At 44.3% G+C, this 21381-nt stretch overlaps 1 protein-coding gene across 1 annotated transcript in view; it reads right to left on the reverse strand.

Annotated features, from left to right (window-relative positions):
• Positions 1–21381, reverse strand: part of SNX30 (sorting nexin family member 30) — a 54236-nt gene that overhangs the window by 18849 nt on the left and 14006 nt on the right. Inside the window, exons 2-5 of the mRNA XM_075411225.1 lie at positions 14068–14256; positions 7815–7925; positions 2574–2732; positions 58–253 (exon numbers count right to left, since the gene is read on the reverse strand). Coding sequence (XP_075267340.1) covers positions 58–253; positions 2574–2732; positions 7815–7925; positions 14068–14256 — 655 coding nt within the window. The remainder of the gene's footprint in view (positions 1–57; positions 254–2573; positions 2733–7814; positions 7926–14067; positions 14257–21381) is intronic.

The raw sequence follows: 21381 nt of genomic DNA on the forward strand, positions 1-21381 counted from the left end.
AACAAGATACAGAGCACTCAGACTGAAGTATTTTGGTAGAGCATCTTGCGTTCTTACCCAACTGTTCCTTGATAATCCGTTGTGCTATTCTGTCAATGGTACCAAGCTTTAGAGAGAATGTGTCTAGATACTCCCCAATGGCTGCAAACTCCAGTGGCCGACTTCTTAACTTGTAACCTCCTGTGACATATTTGACAGACTCCCCCATCTTTGACAGCAATGCCATTCCTTGCTTCTTGTAGGCATTAAGATCCTAGGAAGTTAAAAAAACAAAACCAAATTTTTAGAAATATTTCACTTGCATGTTGGAAGATTAATACAGTGAAAGATACTTTCAAGTCAAGATGAAATCTTGTGAAGGCAAGAGATTACACGTGACATGCAGCCTTGGACAAAACCTCACTTTGTACAAGTTGTACAGCTGAGCACACTTTCCTCTAAATGGAGATGAGCTATCCAGGAGAATAATATGAAGTACACTATGGGTAAGCAGTCCACCTTTGCACATGGCCAGACTTGCCCATGTTCCTGTACTGTCACCAGAGAAGCAGTGATATTAACTGCTCTGTTTCCACCAATACTGTTCATGCCATTCACCCACACATACTTTTAAGTCTTAGCCCACAATACTAGTCTTACGCAAATGCACCAGTGGCCTCTCATGACCTGGTACAGAGCTACATATTGCATGCCTGTTTGGTCAGAAGCCTCCTCACACCAGTTGTGTGGTCAGATAGGAGGTAGGTGAAGACAGTACACAAAAACAGCACAGCTTCTCTGCAAGACAGACTGCAGCTAAGGCTTGGTCACACATAGCCATGTTGTCTGCACAGCAAGCTTAAACTTCCTTATCAAGGCTTTACATGTTTGCATAAACCAACATTCAGACAACCTGTGTTAACAACCTTGTTATCTACAATCTTCAGGGGTTTCACCTTGACAGTACATCAGAAAACTTTTTAGTTAGCTAAAATGCCGTTCATTTTGCACTTTACTCCTTCCAGCAGGGGTCACTACTCCACAACAGGCTGAAGAGCTATAACTAGGTTATCCTACACAGCCTGACAGATGTTGTCAAATCAAGTAGACCTGCAGAGTCAAGAATCAAGACATGGTATTATAGACTAGACTAAAAGCTGAAGCATCCTTTAAAAAAAAAATACAACAGCCTTCCTCAAAACATGTACTATGGTATTCTTTCCAAGTACTCATACATAAGTCAAACATAAGTCTGATTAAGAGAACCTGACATCTCAGGAGCTACTATAATTGTGAACTACATTTTCAGCTAAATGCAGTAGTTCCTTGACTCTTGCCTTCCACCTGTTCTAAGCACTACCTGCAAGCACGCATCAGAAAATGACCCCTTAACTCACTTATCCACTTGCTCTCTCAAGCATTCTGGTGTGTTACTGTTTCAAACAGGGAACTTGAAAAAAGGTTCGTTTCTCTTTTTCAGCCAGAAGGTGGTCTCACAACCTTCTGCAGTAACTCTGTTCTGAAGTCCTAGCACACCTCTCTGCTGCAACACAGCAAGTTCCAACACCACCGACAGCCAGAAGAACACATGTCCTTTTCCCTCACCCTCCCTGGACACTCTGTATTCCAGGCAAGCCCTACCCAGGGCTGAGGATAAAGCCCTCGCCATTCATTTTGCAGGGGTGGGAGAAGATGACTAAGCAGCTAAGAAAGTTGCGTCATGCTTTGACAGCTGAAAAACAAAACAAAGCTATTTGACATTTAACTATCAAGGTGTTAAACAAATTCTGCATTTCTGGCTTGTTTCAGCAGTTAAACTCACCACGGTGGGGAAATAAAAGTGAACTAGAGATTGAGTCTCAGATTACCAGCAAGCAGAGCACAAGCCTGAAGTAAACTCAGATTAAGTGTCACATCTGAGTGAGCAAGCATAATGTGACATTAGAAAGCTGTGCTTTTACAGCTCTCCTCACTTATCAGGTCAAACCTAAACATGACTGTAGGTCCTCCTAGTCTTATTTAAAATGCAGTTCAAAACACAGTCAAAGAAAATTGCACCGTTGCTGGATGAGTCATGCAGAAGATGAGCATGAAGTTGTTGACCAAGAACAAACAAGAATGAGGTCTTCAACACTGAGTTTTGTGGGCAACAAGGGCAAGCAGTGTGGAACCGACGAGAAAAGAGTCAAGAAATTTGCAAGCTTTTGCGCACGAGATGTCTCCTCTTCCCCTACTTCCCTCCTCCCTGAAAGAGGATTTCATAAAGTCTACAGTTTTCTAAATTCTGAACCTCTCTTGCATCAGAGGAGCATGTTCTAGATACAGGGACACAAAACAAGTAGGTCTGGAGAATTGAACTTGTAGGTCTGCAGATCTCCCCTCCCTTCAAGCAAAGGGAACCCATACGGTTGTCACACACGGGGGTCTGTCACACACGACCTTCAGTGTCCCAAAAACTCTCTGGTATTTCAGGGGACGTTCTGACTTGTACATGTAGTTTTATTAATGCCTTTTTTACCTTCATTTCAAAAGAGTGCAAAGGTGTCTGTTACGTTGTCCCTGTCAACGACTGCGCTTGGAAGTTACTGTCTTACCTTGGCTGTGAGGAACACATTGAAGTGCTCATTAAAAGAAAGCACCGGGTGATCAGTTACTCTCTTCAAGAACTTGTCTAATGCTTTCCTCCTCGTCTCCACAAACTCTTCAGAAAAGCGATCGACAACACCCTTCACCACAAACTTCTCTGGAAGAGGCTGTCAGAGACAAGCAAAATGCACAAGATTCAAAAGACCAGAAACTTGCTTCTGCTATTTGGAAATATTCAAAGCAATCAAACTCCAGTCTTAACAGGAACTGAAATGTTATGTTTGCTAACAAGAACAGGAACCATGCATCACACAGGATATAAGCCCTGCTCTGAACCACCCTTCAGGTCATCTGGCCTAATACTATATACAATTCTATTGGCTTCAGCTGAGAGGCACACCAGTGAAGCCCGGACAGTACACATACTGAGTGCTTGTAGCACAGCTTAGGGTGTTACCCCTTGCTGCTATCCATGTCGAAGCTCCAGCTCTAAGGGAGATGCTAGCAGAGCTGCACACTATTCACTACAGCAACATGCACACATACATCCACCCCGATGCTGAAGCAAGGGTTCGCAGCCCAAGGAAACTCAGAAAATGTAACAATTCTACTTACTCTTCCCCCACCCATTCTGAACAACTTAGAGCTCCTGTACACGGCCCTTCTATGGGAGCTGATTATCTTAGCAACAGCACCACACTGAGCAAATACAGACAAGCAGGCTTGACACAGCAAATGACAGAATCACAGAATGTCAGGGGTTGGAAGGGACCTCTGTGGGTCATCTAGTCCAACCCCCCTGCCGAAGCAGGGTCACCTACAGCAGGCTGCACAGGGTCTTGTCCAGGCAGGTCTTGAATATCTCCAGAGAAGGAGACTTCACAACCTCCCTGGGAAGCCTGTTCCAGGGCTCCATCACCCTCAGAGGGAAGAAGTTCTTCCTCATGTTCAGACGGAACTTCCTGTGTCTCAGTTTGTGCCCATTGCCCCTTGTCCTGTTGCTGGGTGCTACTGAAAAAGAGTTTGGCCCCATCCTCCTGACACCCACCCTTCACATATTTATAAACATTTCTAAGGTCCCCTTGCAGCCTTCTCTTCTTCAGGCTGAACAAGCCCAGCTCTCTCAGCCTTTCCTCACAGGACAGGTGCCCCACTCCCCTCATCATCCTTGTAGCCCTCCGCTGGACTCTCTCCAGTAGTTCCTCATCTTTCTTGAAGTGGGGAGCCCAGAACTGGACACAGTACTCCAGATGAGGCCTCACTAGGGCACTGTAGAGGGGAAGGAGAACCTCCCTCGTCCTGCTGGCCACACTCCTCCTAATGCACCCCAGGATCCCACTGGCCTTCTTGGCCGCCAGGGCACACTGCTGGCTCATGGTTAACCTGTCGTCCACCAGGACACCCAGGTCCCTCTGCAAAGAGCTGCTCTCCAGCAGGTTCGCCCCAAGCCTGTACTGGTGCATGAGGTTGTTCCTCCCCAGGTGCAGGACCCTGCATTTGCCTTTGTTGAACCTCATCAGGTTCCTCTGCATCCAAGTCTCCAGCCTATCCAGGTCTCACTGAATGGCAGCACAGCCTTCTGGGGTATCCACCACACCTCCCAGTTTGGTGTCATCAACAAACTTGCTGAGGGTACATTCTAACTCTTCATTCAGGTCGTTGATGAAGTTGAACAAGACTGGGCCCAGTACTGACCCTGGGGGACACCACTAGTTACCAGCCTCCAACTAGACTCAGCGCCACTGATGACAACCCTCTGGGCTCTGCCATTCAGTCAGTTCTCAATCCACCTCACTGACCACTCATCCAGCCCACACTTCCTGAGCTTCCCTAGGAGGATGTTATGGGAGACAGTGTCGAAAGCCTTGCTGAAGTCGAGGTAGACAACATCCACTGCTCTCCCCTCATCTACCCAGCCAGTCATGCCATCGTAGAAAGCTATCAGCTTGGTCAAGCAGGATTTCCGCTTGGTGAACCCATGTTGACTACTCCTGAGAGCCTTCTCTTCCTCCACTTGCTTAATGATGACCTCCAGAATGAGCTGCTCCATCATCTTTCCCGGGATGGAGGTAAGGCTGATGGGCCTGTAGTTCCCTGGGTCCTTCTTCTTGCCCTTTTTTAAGACTGGAGTGACACTGGCTTTTCTCCAGTCCTCGGAAGGAGAGAAGATCAGGCTGGAGCCTTCCTGAAGCCCTTGGCACACTGAGTCATCTGTCATAGCCAACATACTTGAGCATATTCGTGTAAGTGATAGAGGTCTGCCAACATACCCTCTCTCATCTTAGTCCTATTTCAACTCCACCAGTCCATCTCTGCAGTTCAGCTTAACATGTATGCCCAAGTCTGCCTCCAGACTTGCTAATTCTGCAGTCCCTCCTGTTACACTTAAGACTCCAGACCTTAAAGTACTGCTTCAGATGGAAGATAACTCTTCAAGCTTCAGCATGTTTAGTCTCAACTCTACCACTAGATCTGCTTTTGTTCTCTCTGGACAGCATGGCCTCTAAGATTAATATAAGTTTTAGAATTGTGTTTTGCATTTTGTTCTTGTGAAACAGTCCACCCAGACAGATAATCCACTTACTCTTAGGCTAGCAATGACAGCCATTTTCACCCAATTCAAGAACAAGGGTTCTCCTCTGCAAAGCGTCTTTGTCACCCAAAATTTGTGACAAAAGTAAATCAAAGCAAAAAACTGCATATGCATATGCCTTTCTCACCATACCCTAGCTGATGACGGATGCATGTGGAGGCTGCAGCTCCTAAAAAACCCAGCCAGCATGACTTCGCTGCAACACAGCTACGTTTTGACCACTATAGTTCTGATAATTTAATACTTATTATGCTTAACATTCAGATCAGTCAACCTAGTTACACCAGCGTAAGGTACATTCTAGTTAGACTTCTTCAGAAGAAGAATGCTTAGTGCAGTAGTCTTCAGGGAGGAAGAAACTCTCTGCCCTTACTTTGTAAACTTTAGCTAGGACTCTGTACTTGAGAAAGTCACTACCTCAGCACCATACACAGGAGGAAAAGGACAAGCTGGAAGACTAGTTTAAAAAACTAGTTCAACCAAACACATGCAAACTGGCACTGAATAACCACTAAAGTTTGAGAATTTGAGACCCACAAAGGGTGCACCTCTATTACAGAGACTTCTACCATTTAACCTGGTTTTAGCTATAGCAGGAATTATAGTTCTTCACATTTTAGGCCTTTGAAGGCACATCCCAAGTAGTCAGTACACACATGTAGCAACTGGTCTTCTGCTTTAACTCTGTGCTACCTATCTACCTTACAGTCTTCCAACTTACTCGTCTAGTTTTCCCCACTGTGACATTCAAGCAGATTTCACTGAAATCAGAAATGGCTTCAAGTATCCAAATATCACCATCCTCATCATCACAACATCCTTGGCCATGTTATGCTTATCTTTCCAGTCTAGAGACAGATCTGAGAGCGTTTTTAATGTTGTTGTGAAGAACAGATTAGAATGTCTCAGATCATTTTTAAAAAGTAAAAACAAAGTCAGTTACCAAAGACATTAATAGGAATCCATATTCTGTTTAGTTTGGCCTTCTAAGTGTAGGCTGTCATGACTCACTGCACTGAGAAGACACATCATTAGTTACAGGAAGATTTTAGGCAGAGTCACTACACTGAGATTAGAAAGACCACCCCCTTTTGGTATTTTGTTAGACAGAAGGTCTCCAGGGATTGCAGTATCTCCAGATACAAATACAGATATTCTTAGATTGGCTTGAAACATCCTTTCAGAATACATTTGCGTCACAGTGTACCTGCAACTGCCTTTGGCTTCTGTTCCCCCATCTACTTCTAGGCAATAAATACATAAAGCATTCAGCAATCTCCCCACCATACCAGTGCATGGAGGAGATTAATGGGAAATCCTGTAACTGCTAGCTTGTGCATAGACAGATAAAAGAGGGCAGCACATCTTTCTGCTTCCACATATTCTAGAAGAGAGGCACTTAGAGATAGCCTTGTTCTGCTGCTGGTTTGATGTCCAGTGTCAGAGCCACTTGTGCCAAATTTTCTGTTCTGTGTGCACCGAATTCCAGGCCACAGCAAAGCAGCTTAATTCGCCAGCTGTGACTCACCTTCTGCTACTCAACTATTATTTATTGCCTTGCAGCCTTCAGGCCGGACTGGAAGCCTGTTAGTACACTCAAGAATCTGTAAAAGCTTAACTTCAAAAGTTCCAGCTGTTCAGAAAACAGCGAGAGAGAAAAGAAGGTCCGAGCAGCTAACACATTAGTCTCATGTCTCCACCTTACCCCGGCAAGCTCACTCTCTCTCTTCTCCCTACCCCCTCAATAAACATATTTGCTGCTAGTCAGTGGCGTCACATGGTTTTGTGAAGTATTTCTCATCTTTGAGAGACTGAGCTACTATGCTACTTAGAGGCAAGTCCCCGAGAAATTAAGGACTTAAATAGCTCTCTACCCTGAACAGCCTAACTGAATACTTCTCACATAGCCTTGTCCTTGCTGTAGGGAGGGAGAGCAGAGAAACTTTTCCCCCCCATCCCAGGTGGGGAAGCTAAGGTATGCTAGCAGTGTTGCTACTTCCCAACAATTCTCCTCCTACAGGCCTTTCTAAATTTCTTTGCTTAAAAGAGGTGACAGTGGTGACCTCAGGCTTCTAGCATTTCACATCACACACAACATGAAAAACAGACTGCTGAATATCAGTATCAACTTCTTCGTATCACATAAGGTGGTCAGACTGCCAGCTTCAGCAACAAGTAGGGCTGCAGTTCTGCCTACTGAAGGCATGCAATAGCTACCAAGCCAAATGCTAAGATCTGTAACTCTGTGCTATTAAGTGTTAGCACAAATAGTTTTAAAATACTCTTTAAAACCAGCTCAAAAGGCCATCTTAAAAAACTGAGACTAGGACTTGATGCAGGTTTTTCGTAAGTCTCAGATACTTGTAAATCTAGATGTAATAACTGAGCAAACAGATGAAGTGCATTCCATTTATGCCACAACAAACGTAGTCACCAAACATATTACCCTACAGGAGGCTGCCAAGTTCACCTCGCAGGTGTGCCAACCAAGAAAAGTCTAAGCTTCATAATCAGGCAAGAACAGGAAGCTCTTCCCACACCACTAGAAGAGAATAAAGTACTGAATTTAAATCTAAAGAGACGTATCACCAAAATATCACCCTTGGAAGACAGACACATAACTGTCCTTAATAGCAGATTCTTGCTTACTACCTACGGGAATGAGATGTGTTGGCTGAGACTCTTCCAGCTTATTTCTCAACCAGTTGAAGTCTTGGTACCGCCGGCGGACAGAATACTCTGGCAGATCAAACTCTGCTCGCGTGGTCTGGAAAAGAAGAACAGGATATGCTTAGCATGCACCAAAACCTCTCACTTCAGAGCTTAACAGCCATCACTGGCAAGGGTCAGGCTAGAGAAGCCTTGCACAGGGACTCCATCCCCAAAATCGAGTTTGCATCCAGCACAAGAGAAAGATCCTCTGGCCGTTCAAGCAGTGGGAAAGCCAGCAATAAGAAAAATGATTACTCAGAGCTGATATGCTTTTAAGATCTATTCACACTTCATTACATGTTCCTCTCAGATACACTCTACGCAAAGAGTCTATGGGAAGGAGAGTACTGTGCACCATGTTAAATCTCAGCATTTACAAGTCCATAGGGAAGACTATGAGATTTTTGTTCCAAGGACAAAACTATTTTAGCCATCCAGAATTAAAAGCAAAGATTTTGGACTTGCTTATTCTATAAGGTGCATTAACTGTGGGTGAAAAAATGTTGCACAACTGCCCCATGTTGCAGAAGTGATAGGCTTATTACACTCCTGCAAGGCTAAGATTAAGCTAAAAGATAAGCTGTTGCTGGGTTTGCCAAAGGACTGTTTTTGTTGATTTCTGAGAGCAAGAAACGAGTTTGTTTACATTACATTTGTGTATGCTTGATTACAGATACCAGTATATCAAGTTAAAAACTTAAAGTTTTCATTCTTTAGGGTAAGGAGTTAAACTTACCATTACAAGTTTGAGACAGAAAGCAAGTATGCAGAGAAACTGCTGGCAAATGTTTTATCCAGCCCTCAAACAGTCCATAGCCTGGAAAGCTGACTGCACAACACATACTGCAACTGCCCAAAAGCACTACTGAAACTGTGTACTAACCAGGAGTCTCTGCTAAAGAGTATTTTTATAGCCCTGATTGGAAGGTAGATGGCTATTACTACATCCCACTGAGAAGCACAGCTCACAGGGAAGCCTACAGAGCTATACTTAGTCACTTGCAGCATGAAGACCATCTTGCAATGAAGGTGACGCTGCAGCGTCAGCACACTACATGTCTACAGCCAGACATCAAACCCACTGTGTTCTGGGGAATGCAACAGCTATCCTAGCTTTGAATTGGCACTGAGTCGCTTCGCTACTCCTAGCCCCTACAACCTCCTGTTGAATTCCAGCTGCGATTTTATACTTACTTGCGGACTGAGCAACTGTCACATATTTGGAAAGAGACATGTTTCAGCCTTTAAATGCAATCCACCTCTTCACTTGCTCTCTGGATGGCTCCTACTCTTTGGTTACTGCACGTTACTCCCACCAATCCCCACCAGCGATCCTGTACAAGTTCTGTGCCAGAAATCTCTTTCTAGTGGGAAACCAGCAGACTTAACACACTATCGACAGAACAGTACCTCTAGTATACTGTAAACAGCATGCTAATGTGATATTACCTGTGAAATGGTTTGGTTTCTAGAAACACAAGGCACAGAGACAAAAAGGAAGAAATCAAGCTCACCTCCTCCCTCCTTTGACCAGCTAGCTGTAGTAAGAGATATACACATCAGTCCATGGACTAGCATAATGAATGCTCACCAATGGAGCAGTTGTGATTCTAGATGAGGGATTACCAAGACCTAGATATCCACTGCGGGTTTGTGCTTTACTCAGCTACCTCTCAGCTTAACACCAGCTTATTTAACATGTTGGAGTGCCACACTATAAATGAAACTTCTGAGACTTTGTATGAACCATTTTCACTAGTTTTGAGTAAGAGACTGAACAGCGTTACACCAGAACAAGATAATTCATGCACTTGTAGACAACCCCCATCAGCCACTGGTGCCAACTGCTTTGTTCTGTTAATAGGTCAGCTACACCTCAGCCTTGCAGCAGATAACCTGAAATTTAAAAGTAATGATTTAGTAGCAGGGAGAGATTTTGTGAACTGGCTGTCACTGGGCAAAGGTCTCTTGAAAGATCAGACAGTAAGTGAACAATAGTAATCAGGATGTATACACACTACAGATGCCCTGTAGCATGAGGATGAAGTTAGTGCCTCCCATCTGTTAGCACCAAGAACCTTATTAACCAGTATTCTGCTAACAGTCACAGAAAACTCTATTGGTACTATTTAGTCTAGAAGTAGGAAAGCAGGATAAGTCCCAGTGCACAAGCTTTACATTAGTTACCGTTCCTTTCCAGCAAGCTGCTCCTGCTGCTTTTACACCACAAGCAGATTTGCAAAGTTTTCCATATACTAGGTTTTGTTCCTCAGAGGAAGGCAGATGAAAATACATGAACAGCCATCAGCATTTCAGTGTTTGCTCTACAGGCTGTCAAATCTAGACAGCAAATAAGCTTTTCAAAGACTACTTGGACAGAACATAAGGGCCCTTCAAGGTTTTAATGACACCTCACTAATGCTGAAAGAATTTGGATCTCAGATCAAACTGTTCATTAGCTTAGCACAAGTTATTTTTTTCCAGACTGCACACAAAAGGGAAGAGGGTCCTGCCACTGTCCAGAGACAGCAAGTAAAATGTCTCTGGTTTTGACACAGTTGAATTCCTCCTGCTTTCTTAGCAGGATCCATAAATCTCATCTTGCAAGGACATGTGTCTCTCCCAAAGGAAGCTGAGAAACTTATGTGGCAGATCCCAACCTCCCAAAAATAATGCGCAAGACATTTCCAGGGTTTTATTGAAGACTCCAGCACATTTCCACTAGGTCAGCACTGCGGTACTCTGGGGTCAGTTTTACTTGCTGGAAAGCAAGCAGGGTTACAGACACTTCTACCTCTGTTATTGGAATAGTTTCGTCTTGAGGCAATATTAAGGCAATCACCAAGTCTTGGTCCTGTGTAAGATTCTTGTCTTCCTTGAAAGGAGTTAGCAGCCAAATGTAAAGCTAGCCTGTGATGACTATGTGAAAGTATTTCTGTACCCTAGTTCTAGTCTCTTACTTGCTATACCTGATGGTGGATTCCCCACCACATTAAGTTTTGGACAAAACCTTCAACTAGAAAAAGAGGAGAATGGCAGAGGGGGGAAGGCAGCAAGATCGGTGTTCTTAGTAGTTCATAGTTGTGTTTGCCTCAGTTTAGCCTGTTTGAAAAAAAGATCATAGCACTCATGCCTGCTCCTCTCTAGGGATCAAGCTGTTTCACATGCTCAGGTCATCTACCCAATGCACGCACTGGAAGCAGGAGGAAACAGACAGGAAAAAGAAAACAAGACCTCCACTTCAGTGCTGACTGGTTTGAAAGCCTCTCCTTTCAAGCCTGCAGAGCAACTGCACGACTCTGAGGAATGGCACACAGCTGTTCAGACCTCCGTGGGAAAAGGCATAGAAGGCAGCCTTGTTGCCCTACAAAGTACAACAGAAGTGAGGTTACAAGTACACTTACTTACGCTTCCCTCAGGAGAGACGACTACATGACATACGGGTAAGCTTTTTTTCCCCCCTCCCTCCTCAGAAATATCTTCTTGATAAAATCCCTCTACAGTGCTCATCAGCCTATCTTGAAGAGCACAAACGTGTATCATCAGAAACACCCGAGACACTTCAATTATCATAGCCAAGACCAATTAAGTGCCACCACAAGTTTTGCCCACCTTCTTGGTTTCACTAACCTCCTCATACAAGAAAACGGCTGTTAGCACGACATAAACAGGGTATAAAATAGTCAAGAGAGACAGGTCTGAATCACTGTCCCCATTATCTTGGGGATTCCCATTTGTTCTTCAAATGTGTTCATACAGAAGACAGGCTGGGGAATGCTACCTGGCTCTTACTAGGAAGCTGTGAAAGCGTGGGCACAAGCAAGACCAAGTAAACTCTAAGCTTTCTTCTCAGCTTCCCTGCAAGCCATTGTTTTGGACCAAATACTTTGGACCCTTCCTCAGTCACCATCACCTGTTGACAAAGCTGTAAGTAGATGAGAAATCTCGGGCATACTGCATTCTCTTTACTGCTGTTCCAGTAAAGGACCTTTCTAGAGAAAGAAAAAGCCCACAAAAACAAGACTGTGGTCAGGTTACACTCAGTCACAGCCACAAGCACACATTACAGCACTTAGCAATTACATTCCCCTCTTCTACCTAGTGATGCTGCTTTTTACAGCAAGGAAGTCTTCAGCATAACTCATTCTAGGACCCATGTTCACCCAAACCCTTGAGGTTCCAGTAGCATCCTTCAGTGGAGAAAGAAAAAAGCATCCATGCCTCCTCATCCAGAGCCACCAGAGACCCTTTCACCCCTTGCCAGCTCTCAAACCTCTCTCATGCAAGGCTACAAGGGAAGTGGTGTGAAGCTATGTCCTTACACTGATGACAAGAGCACAGTCTGCTGTAGGACTTTGACCTACAAGCTGGAGGTGCAAGCATTAACACTCCTCATGCTTGCTGTCTAGGGATTATTGCTGCACAGCTTTTTTGCCATGTTTAATTACTGCTTTCAGCTACAATGGCTGATTGGGCAATTAGCTTGGCATCAAAGAGGCCTTGTTTGTATGGTAAGAATGAGTCAGATTATTAATACTGTTAGTCTTCCAAACCCTCTTTTTTAAAACAATGGTAGATAGTGCTAGAGGTGCTGACCCTAGAGGCTAGCCAGACATTTACAACAATAAACCCAAAGACGTGAGGCTTTCGTAGTGATTGATAAGAATAAGTTATGCACTGTTTCACAATAGTATTGTAATGCTATGACATAGCAGATTTATGTGCAATAGTGAGATCCCAAATAAAACAAATATTAACAGACAGGTAGGTAGCTACGCAAAAATCAGAGGTACAGGATGCGGGTTTTATTATTTTTGAAAAAGCTACTGTTTGGCAATACATCTGATCTAAATACAAAAAAAACCTTACCCACATTCCAGAGTTCTGCTTTAAGAAGGAAGGAAACCCTTGTACGAACACAGGAACATTATTAGGGTGCCACTGGGTAGAGATATTTTATCTTGACAGAATAATCAGGTTTTAATTTAAGGGAGAAACAACTTCAGCCAATATTAGCCATTTGCCTGTGGAAAGTTGCATCTCATTTTGTGCTTCCTATTCCTTCTGATTATACACCAGCTGAAGGCTGTGTTGCTCCAAACAGTAGCTTCCTACAGTACTTTTTAGTATTTTCTAGTAGTCCTGCAAGATTAAGACACTTAGAGCAATTAAAAACGACAGGCCTACATTAAGTAGAGGTAGTCACTGTTTCAGAGAAACCACATTTTCTCCTATGCAGCCTGAAAGTGGAACTCTGGAGTAGACATTTAAAAAAAAAAAAATCTGTGGCCTGTAAAGGCTTCCTAATCTCAAAGGAAAATAGTGTCTCCAGTATATAGTGCCATGTAAGTAGGCCAGAGGAATGTTAATCTTTTTGGACAAGTGGATCAAGTATATTCCTACTGAAGTTAGTGAACACTTTTTTGCCTTGGGTAACTACAAGCGCCCAAAACAGATGTCAACATTACGTAGTAGCTGATGCCAATGAGCTAGTTAAGAGAAATCAATGTTCCAGTTGTGAGTGCAGTGGACTTCTCACACCACTCTTCCTACTAATGTAATTAGACTGCATTAATGATTAAACTACAACACATGCTGAAAAAATCTCCAGCATATTTCTTTCGGTAGGCAGTAACATTCTCAGGCTATTTAGTTTCAGCAGCAGCTAGACAGCCTTCTGTACCAACAACTGCAAGGAAGCTAGTTTACAGCTGATGATCAAAATTCTGATTTAGGTAGGTGGCTGACAGAAGAAGTGTGGTAAACACTTAAAACAACAAGCTTAAAGCACTTCAGAAAAGCATAGACACAAAGTGTGAGATGATTAACAGTGAATCAACTACAAGGCACTTTCCTCTTCAGGGTAGGTAACTCCAGCCAAATGGGTGTCAGATTACTTTATATGAACAAACTTTCAAGTTAATGAAAGAAACTGGCCTTGCAAGTTTACCAACAGTTCTATTTAAGAGTCAGAGACAAAAATCGAAGCTGACACATTATAAGTTTTGCATAGTTTCACATACTGAAGTAGTAACAGTTCTGCTAAGAGAAGTCACACCTTCACTGCATTCACAAGGTACTGAAAGACAGTAAGTTCTTATATAAAGAAATACAATGCAAGGCACAGACATCCAGGACATGCCCTAAAAAAACTCCCCAAAAAAAGAGGACTAGGAAAGGTGGATGTTGCTTTGTACCTTTGTAGTAACCCTGTATGTGATATACGTCTCCATTGTGCACACATGTTTTTTGGGATCATCAACAGTAACAAAGAGGTCTCTAGTTTCCCCATCCAAGTCGTCATCCAGCTGCAGTCTGTTGAGGAGAGATGAGGAGGAGGCTGGGCTAGAAGTGTCCACAGGTGTGCCATTGGGTAGACTGAGATCCTGTATTGGAGAAGAAAAAACAGCGAGTTTTTAGTAAATGAACAGAACCACTGTAAAGCACAGTATTCTCAAAGACACACTGGTATGTTACCAGGGCTATTTATTTCTATTCCAGCAGCCCCACAGATCGCCCTGTTCCGAGACAATCCCCTAAGCTCTGGGCTTTGAGCACCAGGCTGTTCTAACATTCCACAAGTTGAAGAGAAAGTACATTACCACCATTCCTCTCCTTAGTACGGTGCAACCTCGGTTTTATTCATGAGGAAACAGGAGTATTGCTGAACCAACAGTTCCTGGTGGGACTGAACCGAGATGCTGAACACCAAACAGCTAGGCAAATCAAGAGACCTGCTTATAAGACAGGCTTCAGGCAAAGTGGCAACAGTTCAGCTGACTGGAATGCAGTCAGCCTTCACCTCTGGAGACTCCTGTAGTAGAGGAAGGCGGGCATGCTTGTATCAGAGGCTTCCCATCCAGCCCATGAACTTCCAAACATGTTGACAGCAGTCAGAGACTGAAGTGGCATCACTGCACTACAGGACAATCACAGATGACACGCTCCAACACCAGTGTCTATGCACACCTCCCTTTCGGACTCCTAATGTCACTGAAAACACTGTGTTTTCTTCGGAGAGGTCCCCATTCCCATCCTCTCAAGTCTAAGAGGATCATCCAGCACCTAGGGAAGACAGAGGCTAAAAGAACCAGCATACGGCTATTTCAGGGCAAGACATACATGGGTTTGGGAAGTCTAATTCCTTGAAGCTGACTCAGCAGCAGGGAAAAAAAAAAAAAAGACACCCAAAACTTTATAGCTAGCTTGGTAGATTCCCACACCTTTGAGTCTCACACTTTGATATAGACCAACTATTCCATACAGCTAGTGGTTATTCCTCTTTGCATAAATATCACAGCAACTTCACATGTGTTCTCTGCTCTGGTTTTCTAGCAGAGGGAGCTGACAGCATGTCACAGGTTGTACAGTATGTAGGAACACAAGACAACAGTATTAGAGAATCCCAAAGGTCCATGGTTGCTCTTCTCAGAGAAGAGAGGAGGCTTTTTGTTCGTTAGTTTTAACTAGTTGCACAGGACCAGACTTACATACAGTGTCTCCCTTGTAAGGACGAAGGTTCCTCTGGTTGCCAGACAGAGCAACACCACTACATCTAAGCAGCACATTAACTAGAAGTGTTTAAGAATTACTGCTTAGCCCCAGCTCACACAGTTTTTAAGTGGCTAAATGAAGCGTCTAATCTTAGCAAAGCGATCCTGTTTGGTTAAGATCCTCTTTGTCCATTAGTATTCCTTATGCAACTGTGGTTTATGTTCCAGCTGGATGAGGGTAGTCCCTGTCTTCAACAGAAGTCCTCCTCTGTTCAAGGTTTGCAGAATTTCAGGTGCTGCTTCAAGTTAAAGCTGCTTATGAAGGTCTACCTTTGACAACAGCTAGAAACAGAGCTAAGTTCCTACCAGTCTTTGTCACAAACCCATAATGGGAGTACTGGGATTTTACAGACAGCCCTCTGCCTGTTGCAGTCCTGCAGAATGGTGGTAGTATTGCTCTTTACCTGGAAGACTTCCTTATGAGGTAGAGAGAATAATGCTTTAGCCTAGACATTTCAGGAGAGGGGTGATCTAAACAATTGTCTACGAACAGAGATGCTAGATGTATTCTCCCAGCTAATGCTGAGAAGTAGTTGCCAAGAGATGAGAGATTCCCACAAGCGAGCAAGAACTGGGAGGTAGGCACTCAAATACTCTCTTAAGAGGGCAGACGAGCAGGATGAGCATGGCACAGCTTGCCAGCTCACGTATGAGGTAGACAGCTTGAACCACACAAGTACCTGGCTCGGGACTCAATATAGCAGGAGCATGTACATCAGGAAGAAGCAACGCTACAATAACTCAGCAAATAAGGAGTTCTGCCGGAGTTACACAAACAGAATAAGCAGAAGACAGGATAAGATTAGCAACAGGAGATGGCTTCAGAAAATCTGCAGTTCAGCTAGACAGGAGAATTTGAGCCGAGTAAAGAGCAAAGCAAACCCTGGGACACCACAGTAGCTGCAGACAAATATGTTCCTGTTTCCAAAAGGAAAAGACAGCTCTTCATTGCCCATGTGCAATAAGCATTACTGTAAGACATGCTGTGCCAGAAATGCAGCCAGTCAACTTCTAAGCTTCCAGTATGGAAATGAATTAACTTGCAGAAACAGCTTAAGCCTGGTTTGTGCAGGAGATGTCAAAAGCTTGTAGCAAAACCCTTCCAAAAGAGAGTTTAAAGAATATGATGGAATCTGCTTAAAATAAGAGAATTCTGTATCAAGGTGTCCAGACAACTGGAGGAAGGACCAAAGATGGAACTTGCAGCCACTTGCATGAAGTTAGCAACTTTCCTCACCAATTCTGCTGGGAGATGACAGTATCATACTACTATGTCTTGCACTTTTTAAGCAGAGCAGAAGTCTGTGAAGGCTGGAATCCACTTCAATCTACTTGAGTGTTCTTGCAGTCATGCATCCTGTGGAATGTCTCAGGTCTTAAAATAAAGGCTGTGATAGTTTTACCTGATCTCATCCTTGGATGAAACAGCCTACACTGAGATCAAGCAAAGCTTCTAGACCAGATCTGGTAAGGAGCAGGATGTCTGCTAGCTGGCGATGGGGAGAAGGACAGAAGATGTGTACATTGAAGGTACTACTGTGCTATACTACCTCACCTGCAACGGCAGAACCCTTCCCTGGCAGCCACAGCTGACATCACGCCCTGCTACTTCGGTAGTTTTCCGTAGTTTACGGCAAAGTTCAAAGCTAACTATCTGTCCTTCTTAATGGGTGGAGCCCTCCTAGTTAACTGCACAAGGAACAATGCTTATGACTGCTGAACCTTTGTTTAACAGCAGGCAGGATCAGTTTGCTGAAGTCTTCTGCAGTTGCTAGAAAGAGGTAGGCTTTGAAGTGTCAGCAGATGGCCTAGCAATCTACGTTGCATCCGGCTGTAATCCTTTCAGCAGAGTACCTCCTCATCATGTTAATTGGCACTGGCTTTCTTCCATGGGGCTTGGGGGATTTTTTGCAGTTGGGGAAGCAAGCATCATCTATTCTAGTCTACTTTTACCACAGAAGAGAACCATGTCCTGCAGAGCCTAGCAGGAAAGGAGATCTGCAGCATTCTGCATTTCTACCTGTCAGTGCAGTTATACCCACAAGCATTTGAAATACTGACTAGTATTAATTATTTTTCTATAGTATTGTTTTATATAATAGTCTGACTTCAATGCCAGGGACTCATGCATCAGCTTTACCTTCATGCACCAAGCCACTGCTCATCCACTGTTTTAAGTACCCATCCGTATTCTCAGAGATCAGCGCAGGCCAAGTCCCAGCAGGTACCTACTGGTCACAAAGCTCTTCACAGAAAAAGAACCTTTCCATCACAGCACAGTTAGGCTGCCAGGATTATGAGCAGCCCTACACCTGGGGGAAGGGGAGCCTGCATCTGGCAGCCAGGCAGATGGAACGGAGGACAGGTTCCGTCAAGACATTCCCGTGTTAGAGAGTATCCATAAAGACTTCCTCAAGTTTCAAAGCTTTTTCTAAAGTAAAGAGCAAAGATCCTCAGCCTCTGTTCCTCACCTTCTCAGGCCAGCCTCATAGCTTTGGTACCTGCAGAACCAGGTCAGGCGAAGGTCTAGCAAGGCCTGGATCACAACCTACAGCAGAAATAGTACGACATTCAGACCTTCAGGTTCATGATCTACCATTTACATAGTAGGCTTCTGCACACAGTTGTACAGCTGCCTACAGGCAGACACTTCACACATTCCTATGGAGTTTGCAGGATTCTTCAAGACACACAGATTTATGGGTACATGAGATTAGATGTCTCTAGCAGCACACATTTGGTTTCCTACAGTGAAGGACAAGTAGGAACTAACCGCCCGTGTTGGAAATGCATGAGCCCTGTCAACTGTGCAGGCTGCGATCTGGTAGGGAAGCACCTTCACATTCTTTTGTTGTATTATGCAGTCCAAACACCTTTACCAGTTAGCCTGCCCAGAAACAGACACTAAATCTATCAAGAAGTTCAATTCATCCAAGTTGAAAATTCAGCTGAATTTTATAAACTGGAAGTCTGCATGTGGGATGCAAAATGAGTTGGGAAGTTTCCAGCTGATGTCATCCTCCCCCTCCTTCATTCTCTCAGGAGATTTTCCAAGACTCTGCATTTACAGAGCAGCTTGGATCCACATGAAGTAAAACCTCAGGACCTTGGTATTCAGTCTTCTGGATGGCAGCCTACCCCAACGGGGCAGTACACACCAGAGAAAGCTTCCAGGATTCAACCAATGAAGGCTAAAAAAGTGTCTAAGTTTCTGCAGGTGTTGGCTTATTGTCAAGTGAAGATTCTGCTGTCTCCTGCTGAGTTAAGTGCAGCTAGTCTATACCACGGCTTCTACAAACTGAATGCTAGTTTTCACTTACCCTGCCTTAGCAAGTGTACAGCTTAACCAGACAGCTTTGCTATCTAAGCAGTAGTCCATGAAGTAATTGGAAGAGGTGGTTCAGCTGGGTCTTCCCAGCACAGATAAGCTCATCTCTGGAAAGGGTTAGCCTGAAACCACCTGATGTTGCACGCACATTACTCTCATTCAACAAGGATTAGATGACAGTAAGAGACATTTAGAAACATTGCTGTTTTGAGTCAAGTGGTGCCCTTAACCCCAAATACTCCTGCCTAACTTGGGCACCTTGCAGCCAGGCCTGTACTACTCCCAGAGCCTCACTGCTTTGATTCTGAAATTCAGAGTGCTGTACTTTCTCCTTGTGTTTCAAGGCATTCCGTTGATTTTTGCCATCCATTTCGCAGACAGACATAAGCACAGGTATAGTCATGTTGAGGGGACAACAATTCCACATGACTGTAGCTGGTTTCTGCAACAGCCTTACCTCTACCTTCAGTACACGACAGTAAGCCATAGCCGAATTGCTGCTCACGACTGGAAAACTACAGTGGTTTAGATGTAACTATTCTCAAGAACACCATAAAAGCTTGCATTAACTTAGCTTTCACAGACGTATTCAGAGCACTACTTGTCTCACCCCAGCATGTTTTGAAAGCAGGTCACCTTTTGTTTATAGAGTTCTCTGTCACTGGCCTGCACAGGTCAGCTCTGCGGAGAAAGAGAAAGCACCTTTCTGTCCTCCAGTCCGTCTAGGTCACTGACAGCATAGTATTCTATTCAAAGATCTCACTAAGCATCTGTAAAGCGATATCTCACTCTGCACAAGACTATTATCCAATACCAGCTGTAGACAAATACCTAAACTTCTCTTCAGTTGGAGAGCAAGGGGCATTTTCTTCCCCTTTATACATGTTCAGTTTCATTCTCTACCAGGCATCCGCATCACACTTCTTTTACTACAGGTCATCTTTGTTTCCCCACACATATTTGAGGTAGACAGGAGATACTGCACGTCCCTCTCTGTTGCACTTGTCTTGGCGCAGACACTTTAAGGCAAGAGTGACTGAGTGACCGAAGTAGGGATCCAGACTGCAAAGAAGGGAGAGTGCTCTGGACATAGTAGGGAAAGGAGGATAAGAAGGCAGTCTTGCTCTACAAGTTTAAACAAATAAAAAACAAAACACCACCACACACCCACAGCTGAACTCCAAAACCTGTATTCATTCCCAGGAGGAAGTACCACATTTCCACATCGATCCACACACAAGACAGTGCTAAGCTGTTTGACAAGAACTGTGAGAATCAGCTCCTAGGGCTGGACCTACCCTCCTGGGAAAGGTTAAGTGGTTACGTGTACACCAGATCCTGACATCCTTCTCCAGTAATGGAAAGCAGAGTACAACACGCGTGGGTGTACTCACAAGGAACAAGATTACACCCTCGGAAGAGGTCAGTGTTTTCCACTACATTAATCATCCAGAATCAGACTGCAAAGCTTAGGCTACTTTAAAAGCAATATAGCCTAAGCTCAAATCAGAAGCAATTCATCTTGCTCTTTCCTGGAAATGTGTCAGCAGAGGGGGGACAGTGATGGGTGTTGAGGACACAAGCCCAGATTTTTACCTGCTAGCCCTGGAGGGTATTACGCAGCAAGCCTGCAGACCCTGCAGTGTTGGGTAGAAAACCCCTACTCTAATGGGGCATGCATACTGCACCTGGGCCAAGCCTTATCTCTACAGTTCCACTGGTATTCTGCCCATCTAATCAGAAAAACACTAGATAAAGACTAGATCAGTTTGCTCTCAGGATATTTTAAACAGGTGACAAGAGTACAGCATGCTGCCAAGCCATGAGTCTGATGACTTTGTTCCAGAGTTCATCACTTAAACTAGTGCTTCTGCTCTGAAGGTCAGAGCTGCATGGAGACAGACTCCTCGGCATCCCTGAAAAAATAAGAATTTCAGATGCTGCAGCTGATCGTAACTGCATGCAGTTTGGTAACATTCAAGACATAAAAGCATTCTTGCTTATAAAGGTGCCATACTTGGAATAGTGCTTCTTTGCACTCTGACTGGACAGAGAAACACTGGAACAAGCTTCACAGAGACACTACATGACTGACACAAGCACCTCCCAAGCCTTCTCATGCAGGTCATGGGATTCCCACTTCTTTCCCGAGGCTAACAGCCAAGTTTTATAGGATGTATTATTTACTTTGTGGTTTGTTTTCCCATAAGTCACAGTTATACTAACCAGAGCAAGAATGTGGACACAGAAGCGTTTCCTGCAAAAGAGCATTTTCAGCAAAGAGCAATAACGCCATCTCCCACCTCTGTTGCTGCAGTCTTCAGGGACTCACAGAATGGTAGGGGTTGGAAGGGACCTCTGTAGGTCATCTAGTCCAACCCTCCTGCCGAAGCAGGGTCACCTACAGCAGACTGCACAGGACCTTGTCCAGGCAGGTCTTGAATTTCTCCAGAGAAGGAGACTCCACAACCTCCCTGGGCAGCCTGTTCCAGAGCTCCGTCACCCTCAGAGGGAAGAAGTTCTTCCTCATGTTCAGACGGAACTTCCTGTGCCTCGGTTTGTGCCCATTGCCCCTTGTCCTGTCACTGGGCACCACTGAAAAGAGCTTGACCCCATCCTCCTGACACCCA

The sequence above is a fragment of the Opisthocomus hoazin genome, chromosome Z (genome assembly GCF_030867145.1).
Source record: "Opisthocomus hoazin isolate bOpiHoa1 chromosome Z, bOpiHoa1.hap1, whole genome shotgun sequence".
NCBI lineage: Eukaryota > Metazoa > Chordata > Aves > Opisthocomiformes > Opisthocomidae > Opisthocomus > Opisthocomus hoazin.